Source organism: Styela clava, chromosome 11 (assembly GCF_964204865.1).
Source record: "Styela clava chromosome 11, kaStyClav1.hap1.2, whole genome shotgun sequence".
Classification (NCBI taxonomy): Eukaryota; Metazoa; Chordata; class Ascidiacea; order Stolidobranchia; family Styelidae; genus Styela; species Styela clava.
This window is the reverse complement of record NC_135260.1, coordinates 3854370-3866609: the sequence shown is the minus strand read 5'-3', so window position 1 is coordinate 3866609 and position 12240 is coordinate 3854370. Positions and strand designations below refer to the sequence as shown.

Sequence of the window (12240 nt, the reverse complement as noted above, 5' to 3'; positions counted from 1 at the left end):
GAGCGGAGTCACTGTTAACAAGTACATCTAAATATTTGCCGAATTCGCAAAATACGGATAAAAACAATATTTAATCGGACAGTTTACCTCACGTTTTTATTTTTATGGCCGCTGATTGCAATGGTATATAAGAGTGGTGAGGATTTTATTTTGTCGACGCAACCGCAGTTTAAATTGAAGACAATTAAATTAATAAGAGCAAGACATTTTAAATATGCCCGTGTTGGTCACGAATTCATCACTTTGCACAACAGAAAAATATATATTTGTTGTTATATTATTTGTTGTAAAAGTCGACTCTTCTAACAGGTGGCATAATCGCGGCGATGAATATGTATTTTTAATTTACTGCTAAACTTTATATGTATATTCATTGTATGAAATGAATTATTCTCTACACTTAACAGGATTTTATATAATTGTTTGAGATTTTTCTAACGGCAATAACGAGTTGGCAAGATTGCAAAAATACATATTAAAATTAAATACATCAAGCAGTTTATCTCGTAATTTTAGGTCACAGATTTCCGTGGACCGAATAGTAATGTTTTTTTTTGACGTAAGAAGAAGCAACCGCGAGTTATGTTGGACACATTAAATTAATATACAAAGATATTTTAGAATCTCGTAGTTGTCATGGATTGAATATTTTACGTAACAGAATGATCATTATACGCTGACAAGACGGCTCTTTTAACAAGCGCGGAATCGCGGTGGGTGTTGCAGGCGGCAATGAGAATTTCCGATTTTGAAAATCCCGGCTGCGCGCTGGCAGTGGTGGTCATCTATTCTCTACTAATTTATTTCTAACTCCAAACACAACAATATGTTACACATAATAACAATAAATATACTGGTAGGTAGTAGAATACTCTGGGCTTAAATATTAGAACATATAGAACCCACCAGAGGCAGCAGCACAAAATCCATAATCAAGGAGACATGGGGGCAAATTCCTATTCCATTTGTCTTTGGCAATGTCATAACGCACTGTATGCTGATCAAAGCCGATAATATAAATCCCACCCTTGAGATAAACTGTATTATCGTTTACTTTCTTTCTTTTAACCTTGGTCTTCCTAATCCATTGCCCATCCTGCAGCAAAGATAATTCATTCCCATCTGAAGCATACAATCGTCCCTCAGCATTGACAAGATGAATGCCAACATCATCATCTGACTGCAAACTAGACCATTGATTTGTTTGGAGATTCAGAGTCTTTATACCTGTTCTTGTCGAGACAGCAATATGTGGGACAAGTATTCCCATCTGAGCTCTGGGAAAATGAATATCAAGCAATAAATCTTTACATTCATGCGACTCTTTAACTAAAGGTTCATTTCTGACTGTTTGTTGAATAAAATCATCAGAAAAATCCTGAAGTTTTATCAACTCAAATAAGTCTGGAAAAAATTTCTTATGGCGACGACTTCGTTTGGCCCATTTCAGTGCAGCTTCCCATTTAATTTTCTCTGAAGAATATTTTGTTACCGGAGATTTGAACAAGAAGAAAATTTCATCTTGCTCTAATTCAATAAATTCATCCATTGGTACAATCTGTTCAAAACTCTGAGCCATAAATTCATTGAATATTTTTCTGACATTATCTGAGTCAACTTTGTTTTCAAGACGATTAATCTTCCTCAGAATGAATAAAGTGTCGAGAGACAAATTTTCTCTCAACCCATCGATATTCGAAAGCAATTTTTTGATGACAAAACTTTTTGCTTCTGGAGAGGTTTTTACCAAAGAATCATTTAGCAGAACAGTGAGCAGAAAGTTATAAGAAAACTCTCCAAAATGCAAAGTCCCCATCAGTTCTGATCCAATCTTTCCACCTTTGTTTAGAATCCATCTTCTCACAGCATGCCAAACTACTTCATGCTTTTTATTCAACTTTTGCAGATAAAATACAAGATTTTCTTCACTGAAATGTAGAAAATCTTCACCCAAAATCAAAGACTCAAAATTATCCACAATAAATCGCTCAGCAATGATTTGTAGCTCTGTACGATCATAAAGTCTTGATCTTTGCAGATTTTTTAAAATCAGCCATCCTGAAAGAGATTCACAAATGGCAAAGCTTCGATGATAAGTGTAGATGACAGTAAGATGTCTAACTAGCTTGTGTAATATTTGTATTAAGTAAATTAATTAGTTTGACAGAATTTCAATTTTGCAATACAATAAAGAGAAGAAGAGATTGAAAAAACATTCAAGGTTACAAAACAGACTTTTTGATAAAGATGTCCTGTTGCGGTGATTGTCAAACCTTCATTCTTCATAAGATTGCACTTTTCTATCTTCGGGATAAATATCAAAAACCTATCCTGTACACCAGGGCTGGCTAACTTGCTCTCGACCTTAATTGACTAAAATTGTCAAAATAGCTCCCGATCGATAATACACAAAACGAACGAGTATTGAATACTCAGATAACTGCACATGCGCACAAATGAAATTCCACAGCTGCCCATGAGCTCGGTTCTCTGGGCAAGTTTTTAATGAAATGATCACACTAATTTGTGAATTTTCTGTCCGATTTACTTTGTTAATTTCAATCTTTCCAGTTGATGTGTCGAAAATTTCTTAAAAATCCTTGCCCAGTATTCATGTATTATCTAAACAGCAAAAACAATATTTCATAACCACAAATGTTACAAGACTGCTCAAACTTTAGAATCTGATTTAAATCTACTCCGATTCTTCACTTGTTTAGAATTAGAAAAATATGGGCATTCTGATGCTATTGCTTCCGATGCGAATAAAATTTATCACACTACTCTTGGAATGAGACAATAACTTCGAGTTGATTGATGTGTTGGCCACCCCTGCTGTACATTGCAATCTAATTTCTCAACCTAGTCATTTTCTATAGACAAAGCTGACTTTTCAACAATTGGCAAACTTGGCTTTTCTCAGGCATACCAATGTTCAGTAGTGCATCATACACACTCACTCAGTAGTAGAATAGACTCATTTCAGAGCAAAGCGACCGATGGAACTGGTGACCCAATCGCCAAGATCTACAGAAATTATTTAAATTTTTTTAAATGAATTACGCGCACTCATCAGTAGGAGACTCATTCGTGTGCAACGTTACGACCGACCACTGAAATGCCGAGATCGACTGATTTTATTCTGAATTATGGTGGTGAGTTACGAAAGCTACGAAAACTATAATTATTATAGTGTAGCAAATTCACTCAGTAGTAAATAAGACTCATTTCTGAGCGAAAGAGCAAACACTGAAATGAAAACGGGTTACAGAAATTATATAGAATTATTGTAGTACATTAAGCGCACTCACTCAGTAGTAAATGGGACTCATCTCAGAATCTCTAGGCGCAGTTACTGGATGGCAATCACCCAAATGTCAATAGCTATTGGGGATATTTAAAATATTGGTGGTGCATTATACGCACTTACACAATAGTGAAGGAAACTCACCTATAAATCATGTCACATGCGACCACTGAAATGCTAAGAGTTACTGGAACTATTTGAAAGTCTGGTGGTGCATTATGTGCAATCAATCAGGAGTAAAGAACGCTCATCTCTGAGAAAAGTAATGTTTGCCACCGGACCATTTATACAGTTCAATTTTCCATTCTCCCGCACTTGCAACATATTAATGTCAAATCATGGCCCCGACTCATATTTTCTAACGCCTAGCTAGAATGCTCACCTATCGCTTCATATGTAGTTTGCTTACCACTGTTCATTGTGATGTCACATACCAAGTGCCTTGAATTCTTGGAAATTGTTTGGAAAGGGCTAGTTTCACCCGAGCCTACAATGCCAGCGCATTCCATTATTATCATATTTCACTGAATCATTTAGAAAAGGGGTGTGCAACCTGCGGCACTGCAATGTCACAATCACGAAATGAAGTTTGCCAGAGTATAGTTGTTTATCAATATCGACCAACAAATTAATATCCATAACACTGATCTTAATTTTCTAAATTTAAACTATTTATAAAGGCCCAGGTACAAAAACAAAAGCCTGCCTATCTAGAATATTAAACTAAATAATATATTGTATAATTCAGAATGACGAACTTCCGACCTGGACTATGAGCCGGACTAAAAGAGATTATAAGATCGGCCTTTCCCTCCCCATTGCTAAATATATAAAAACATTATCCTTCGTCCGGCGACTATTCTTATCGACAAAACGTCTGAACATAAAGAACGATTTATTTACTTTGTCAGTCTGGGACAAAGGTGAACATAATGGAAAAGTACTGGCGACGGGGTGTGTATGGGGCTGTGGTCCGAATAAACAACACCTTTGTAATTTAGAGGGAATTTATACTGGATTGCGGGGCAGTGAACGATACATAATGTTGCGTTATTCAAAATAATTTACAATTACAGACTTCAATGGCAACTCGTAGAGTGATTTGTTTTTTATATTACATTGAATTTACAAAATTTCACCCAAACTTTTTTAATAAGGTTCAATTTGTCGTATAAGCAATTTTTGTAACAGATCAGCTAAAAGTATAATTTTGCTAAAATTGGGCTAAAATAGTCAAACAGGGGAAATATATGTCCGTGATTGTTACTTAATTGTTCGTATTTCTACTTCTCCTGCGTGCATAACACAGGCGTATATTTTTAACTATGCTCACAAGCTTAAAGCCATATTAGTGAGATTATATATTATCGTGTTTTTCAATTATATTTGTATATTATCACAATGATCACAAACTTAAAACCCGATTCTTGAGTATATCATCGTGATTTTGTATATATTAAATATCACAATATGAGATTTCTCATGTTGTACTTATATGTCTGGTGTTTTTAAACCTTATTGAAGTTTTGCTCAATTTTCATGCATTTCAGTACTATGTGTCGTTGTTTATCATGGCGGACTTGAAAATAAATTATCATCTATATATCAAAACCATTTGATATACAGAACGTCGCCTAAATTCTTTAAATCGTTAGATATCAGTGACTGCCTGTACAAGGCCTTGTTCGGAGTTAAAAGCGCGATCAAGCGTCGTATAGTAAAAAGTTTAATCTGGTCTGATTCTTTCTAATAGCGAGTTTATCCTGACAAATGAACTATAGCAGTTCCCCCCGTGCCATTCAATAATTATCTATAGAATGCAGTGTTGAGGAGTTTCGTGGAAACATACCTTCACCCTGACAAAGTTACTCGAGTTATCTCGTCAACAACCAGTTGGTTTAGTGGTTGAACGACTGGAGACTAGAATGCATCGGGACTCAGGGTTTAAGTGCTTTTACTGAACACAGGTGGAACGTTTGCGCGTGATTAATACACATGATATGTGAAACACGTAATTTGGCGCTCAAGAAGTTTGTGCACCAAGATGTCGCATAACCCGAAGCCCTAACCTGGTACTAGGGTTGCCAACCGTCCTTTATTTCAAAGGACAATCCTTTAATTAAGCTTTCATGTACTTGTCCTTTCCTAGTATTTAGAAAAGATACTAGTTGTCCTTTATTTTTTCCAACGTCGTTTTGCCCATAGTTATAGTACTGTTTTTGATATTGTTCCGTTCTCAGAAAATCGCCTCCGTTTGAGTATTTACCCGCTTTTAACTATTTTTTTCAATTTCGCCATGGTCCAGCTCAGATAGTCAAAGATATCATACATATAAAACAGGGCTGTCAACTGTCGAGTCCTATTTTCAAACTTCTCATAGTCAGAATTTCAGATTCTAACGGTGAAAATCAAAATTTACAACCGAACTAAAAAAACATCTCAGCATTTCCAACACAAAATTCAAAAAACCTTTCTCAAGGAATTTTTTCAACTTTTTGGCGTCTAAGAGCAAGATGTCAGGACTATTTGTACATAGCTAGTACATGTTAATTTGCCCAGACTCAACGATGGATGATGGATTTGAGCCTGAGGTTTTACCCGCTGATACAATGCGAAATGGTTAAGTAGAGTGTTTCAGCTACTCGGTCACTAACCCAACAGATTTACTATTTATTTTAACTCTTCCTTCCCCAGATTTTCATATATAAGCTTATCACTTTTCTTCTCTCCGATATCATATATTGAAGATCAACTGTGTAAATATTAAGTCTTCAGGCGTATCATATCGAATCGTCGCATATAGTACCGAGCCATCAGTTTTAAACAAACTTGAGTGTGGGTCACTAAATAATCAAATCTATTTCAATACTGCTGTCTTTGTGAACAGATTACTGTTAACATAGCTACGGTTTAATCTATAGATCGAAAAAATAATAAATATATTCACATTCGATAACAAATTCACACGATTAAATCAGTTATTCTGTCACCAAAATAAATAAACAGCTATGTATTAACAACTGTAGTGCAAATGTCAGAAATTCAATCTTGAAGGGTTCTTGAGAATCCCAAAAATGATAATATAAAAATTAATTACAAAGTATTAAGTGCAGAGATCAAAATGAAATATGTAAGAAAACCAGAATATTTAGGAATCGCACAACTTGCTATCACAGTGGAAAATAGAATATGTGAAAATAGCTACAAAAACAGTTCGATGAAACTTGAGCTTCCTACGAATGGTAATTACGGTATATAGTTATGAAGATGCACAGCTTGCCCCAACAGTGTACAGAAGAAACTAAAAACAAATAAAAACTAAGAAAACAGCAATAAATCAAATATATATATACCAAAGCTAAATATACAAAAACTCGGATTAGCAATTAAAGAAAATAACTTACAAAAACATTCAAAAAAATTCCAACTTGTCACAATTACTTATTTTTCAGTGTGAAAAAAATTATCCATTGTTCTTTCTTACAAAATACAGACTTGGATGAACTATGATATTACAAATGGAGTATGCAAATGCATATGGAGGGAGAGAAAATGAAACTGAACTGTATAATAAATGAATTCGAAATATTATTAGTATTAAAATGCCTCACAAAAACTGAAATTCTGTATTCCATATTAGTTGCAAAATATGAGTGAAATCAAGCAAAATAAATCAATAAATACAATGCACATAAGTGTGTATAATATATAAAATAAGTAGTGTAATTTAACCCTAAAAGTGCAAACTTGATAAGAAAGAAATAAAACACCAACATTTTGTGCAGAAAGGATTTGTTACAGTTATATCAATACCAATGACTTAAATGAGATGATCTTTACCTAGAAGTTTAGGTATTTAGTCGATGCATTTCATCATGACTTCCTGAACCGTGAAATAATGAGTAAAGATAGAATAGTCATACTCAAGTTTTTTTTACCATTCAGTAAATGATAACATACAAATTGATAAAAAATAAAATTCAAAAAACATTTTTACCGGAAAAGGAAGTCGCGGGAGCAGTGGGGACCAAAGCGACAACCAAGGTTCGATATTTAATTAAGTTTGTAAAGTCGGAAATTTAGTTTTAAAAACACTGTTATCTCTGACGAATTAAAACAAAGTGATTTGACTGTTGAGACTAAAATATTCTTTAAAAGTAAACTTATATTATTAACAGCAATTTTGCTAATTGATAGCAAGTGAGCCAAGTCGCAATTATGGGTGATATTGAAGTTTCTTGGTAATTATGAAAAAAAGAAAACTAAATCACATCACAACGTTGTATCCAGAATTCATATAAAATTGTGGAAATTTTATTATGTAGATTTATAGCAAATTAAAAACATCATGAAATGAAAAATTATCATTGATGATACAGCTAGTAATATCACGCATCGATATTAGAATATTATTTGAAGTTGAATCACCCCCAATGACCCAATAAAAAAATTTAATACAGATAGTAGCCTATTTACAAAAAACAAGAATATTTTATCGACATCAACTCTTATCACTGGCTACTCATCTATCGAGCAAAGCTACAGCAATGAACCCAGTCCACCCCGGGCCAATTCATTTCACAGACTATTTCCCATTCACCAGTTTCTTCATTGAATGTTTCAATAGAATCCTCAGTCTGGTTTTCACATCTAGCACCACCGATAGCATACATTTTATTATCAGCAACACATGCACTCAACCAACTTCTATTCATCTTCATACTTGCAATTTGTGCCCATGATCGAACAACAGGGTTATAACATTGAACAAGGTTGTGGGAGCGCTCTCCATTCCAACCTCCCAGTACATAAACCATACTTTGAAAAACGACTGCTGCTCCATCTGCTGTTCCATAAATCATCTGTGGCAGGGAAGACCATTTCTTTGTTCCAGGATCGTATACTTTTGCTTCTTTTTGTGTTGACCAACCTCCCATCGCATATATAAACTCATCAGAGGCAGCAGCACAAAAACGATAATCAAGACAACATGAAGGTAAATTCTTATCCCATCTGTCTTCGGCAATGTTATATCGCATTGTATGCTGATCTAAGTTGATAATATAAATCCCACCCTTGAGATAAACAATCTTATCCAATCCATCACTCTTACTCCCAATCTTAGCCTTCTTAGTCCACCGACCGTCTTGTAGCAAAGACAATTCATTCCCATCTGAAGCATACAATTGTCCCTTAACATTGACAAGATGAATTCCAACATTATAATCTGAATGCAAACTAGACCATTGATTTGTTTGGAGATTCAGAGTTTTTATGTCAGTCTCTGTTGAGACAGCAATGTGTGGCACCAGTTTAGTCACAGGGGCTCTGACAAAGACATCAAGCAATAAATCTTTACACTTGTGCGAATCCTTAACCAAAGGTTCATTTCTGACTGTTTGTCGAATAAAATCACCAGGAAAATCCTCAAGTTTTATCAACTCGAACAAGTCTGGAAAAACTTTCCGATGACGACGACTTTGTTTGGCCCATTTCAGTGCAGCTTCCCATTTAATTTTCTCTGAAGAATATTTTGTTTCCGGAGATTTGAACAAGATATAAATTTCATCTTTTTCCAACTCGACAAATTCATCCAGCGGTACAATCTGTTCAAAATTCTGAGCCATAAATTCATTGATTATATTTCTCACATTCTCTGAGCAAACTTTGTTATCGATCCGATTAATCTTCCTCAAAAGAAATAAAGTGTCGAGAGACAAATTCTCTTTCAACCCATCAATATTCGAAAGCAAATTCTTGATGACAAAACTTTTTGCATCTGGAGAACTTTCTACCAAAAAATCATTTAGAAGATCAGTGAGCAAAAATTTATAAGGAAACTCTTCAAAATGCAAAGTCGCCATTAATTCTGATCCAATTGTTTCATCTTTGTTTGAAATCCAACTTCTCACAGCATGCCAAACTACTCCATGTTTTTTATCCAACTTTTGCAGATAAAATACGAGTTCTTCTTTGCTCAGATGTAGAAAATTTTCACCCAAAATCAGAGACTCAAAATTATCCACAATGAATCGCTCAGAAATGGTTTGTAGCTCTGTGCAATTATAAAGTCTTGCCAACCTGACCACGAGAAAGCAATGCTGCACTGACAAATTGTTTTTCATGAAATTGAAGCATATACCTGATAATATTTCAAGCTGCATTAAGTTGGAAGCATACAAAGTATTTTCAACAGATTCCATGGATGGATTTGCTTCACCAGTATACATGAAATCTACACACTGCCCTACAGCATCAGCACAGATGTCTTTCATAATGACAAAACCATTCCGAGCCTCAACCATGTTACTCGAAAACATGCCTTTGAAGTACTTTGATACTGCGCCAAGCAGGTCTCGATGGACTCTGAAAGATTTGTCACCAACTTTGATTGTGAAGTTACAAATGCAGTTGGATTGTTTTAGTTCATTAAATGATGTAAGTACATTCAATGAGTGGGTAATCTTTACGGATTTTTCAAAATCAGCCATTTTGGAACAGATTTACAAAAGACAAAACTTCAATAATAAGTGTGGATGACAGCAAGATTCTTATCTAACTAGATTCTGTAAATATTAGGTAAATATTGGAAGTACTGGAGAATTTCAATTTTGCAACACAATATAGAGGAGAGATTGAAACATCATTCAAGGTTACAAAAACGTCAAATCCAAATTTGTAATATAGATGTCCTAGTGCAGCGATTTTCAAACATTCCTGCGACATAAGATTGAAATTTTCTATCTACTTGATTAATATCTACTTTCTCAAGTTATAGTCTTTCTTATAAACAACACATATTGCAATGTGTCTTTCTGATTAGCGAGAGACAGAGCTGACTATTCAATATTGGACAAACTTGGCTTTCCTGTCAGCCATACCAATGTTTAGTAGTACATCATCCACTCACTCAGTAAGAGAATGGACTCATCTCTGCGCAATGTTACGAACAATCACTGAAATTCCAAGAGAAACTGATTCTATTTAGAATTATGGTGGTGAAATATGGGCCCTCACAAATAAGTAAAAAGGGCTCATTATTGAGTGAAATTTCAATAGCTGAAGATACTATTTACAACTAAGGCAGCACATTACAAGCTCTCACTCAGAAGTAAAAGAGTCCCATCTTAGATCAAAGTTACCACTGAATTGTCAAGAGCTACGAAAACTATAATTATGGTAGTGTAGTATGCGAACTCACTCAGTACTGAACGAGACTCATCTCTGAGCAATATAGCGACCACTGAAATGCCAATGGGGTGCAGAAACACTATAGCAGTGGTTCTAAACCGGGGCCCACGAAGCAGTTCAAGGGGGGTCACGACACAAGGCTAATAATTGAATATAAAACGACTTCGTTTGCATACTTTCCTCTTAAAATTCTCCGTTTACCGTAGTTTCAGTACATGGCTATGTTATTTGCTATCTTGAATTGTTTGATAATCATGATGGAATTTATAATCTATCAATCGAAATAGTTCGCTGGTAGGCCGTCTAATCTGCAGACGGGCGGTTTACTAGACTGAGAGATAACCTTCACTATCGTATTATAGACACAAAATCCCATATATAAATTCCTGATGCCCAAAATATGAAAATGGAACGACAGTCACGTTGGCTTCACAAAAGTATTTCGAGATGAGAGAGAATGTGCTCGTATGTAATGAGCAATGAGTCATTACGTCCATCTAATCTGAATTCTAAATCATTGGTTCTCAAACTGGGGTCCGCGGTCCCTTAGGGTTCCGCGAAGCGATTTTATGGGGACCCCGAGACAACTTTACCCTCGGCACAGAAGCACTTTGATTTGAAGTAAAATTTTGATGTCATGCTTTTATAGTGTTTCTCCAAAGCACGACACGCTTTACCGAAGACATTATTACGTATAACAAACGTTGGAGAACGTGTTAAGTACCGTAAATCAGAGCGTATTGTTTATGGAAGGCGTGTGGGTCTGGTTGTAAATGTTTACGGGATAATTTAAAAATGCCCTAAAAATGCCATAAAAAATAAATTTAGATATAACGATTCATATGTAAAATTCTGCCGGGAAAAGTTCTGAAGAAAAAAAAACACAGTGGCCCCGTCCCATCCCGATTTTGCTAAGATGGCGCTAAAGATGCTTATTCCATTTGCAACAAATTACGAATGTGAGACAGCTTTTTCTACATTACTCGCTATTAAAACAAAATCTTGAAACAGAATGGACGTGAGACACGATACGAGAGTTGCATTATCCAAAACAGAACCCAAGTTAGAAGTGGAAGCTAGTAGGAGCCAAGCAGGCGTACCCATCTCATCGAACTGTTTTAATATCATTCAATAAATGAATGCTTGATATACCGCGTTGCTATTTGCTTTCATTTATTTAGTGGACCGCGAGTAATCAGAAAAATTGAAAGGGGACCGTTATGCATAATTTTTCAAAAAGTTTGAAAACCACTGACATAAACCTCAAACCACTGTGACAAAAATCAACCCAAGATGAAATTCGTTGACATCGGTTTCTTGGTTGCCAAGCGAGTTAGATTCGACAAGAAAGCAACATTGGCAAAGATCGGGTTTCTGTCGAAGGAAACAAAATTTGGAAACCGCCTTGATGTTAACAGTGACATTTGTCAGGCTATATCAATGACGGGGCCTAATATAATATCTCGTCAGACAGTCCCAAGTGCAAGATTCCCATTGATTGTATACTAAAAAGCCGGACTTTTGGATTGTTTCTGCATTGCATAAAAGGTCGTAAAACATAATAGAATCCAACACGTCTATCTTTGGGATGGTGAACAGGGGGGCCACGAGTGCAAAAAGTCGCCGGAAGGGGGCCACGAGCCATAAAAGGTTGGGAACCACTGGACTATAGATTTATTGTAGTACAGTGTGCGCACTCGCTCAGTAAAGAATGGGACTCATATCTGAGCGAAGTTACCGGC

The 12240-nt window shown here is 35.5% G+C and overlaps 1 protein-coding gene across 1 annotated transcript; it reads right to left on the bottom strand.

The window, feature by feature from the left end:
* Positions 1–6173: 6173 nt before the first annotated feature.
* On the bottom strand, positions 6174–9868 carry LOC120333199 (kelch-like protein 23). Its single transcript, XM_039400570.2, has one exon. The coding sequence runs from the start codon at positions 9796–9798 to the stop codon at positions 7834–7836; it is 1965 nt and encodes a 654-aa protein (XP_039256504.2). The 5' UTR covers positions 9799–9868; the 3' UTR covers positions 6174–7833.
* Between the last annotated feature and the right edge of the window lie 2372 nt (positions 9869–12240).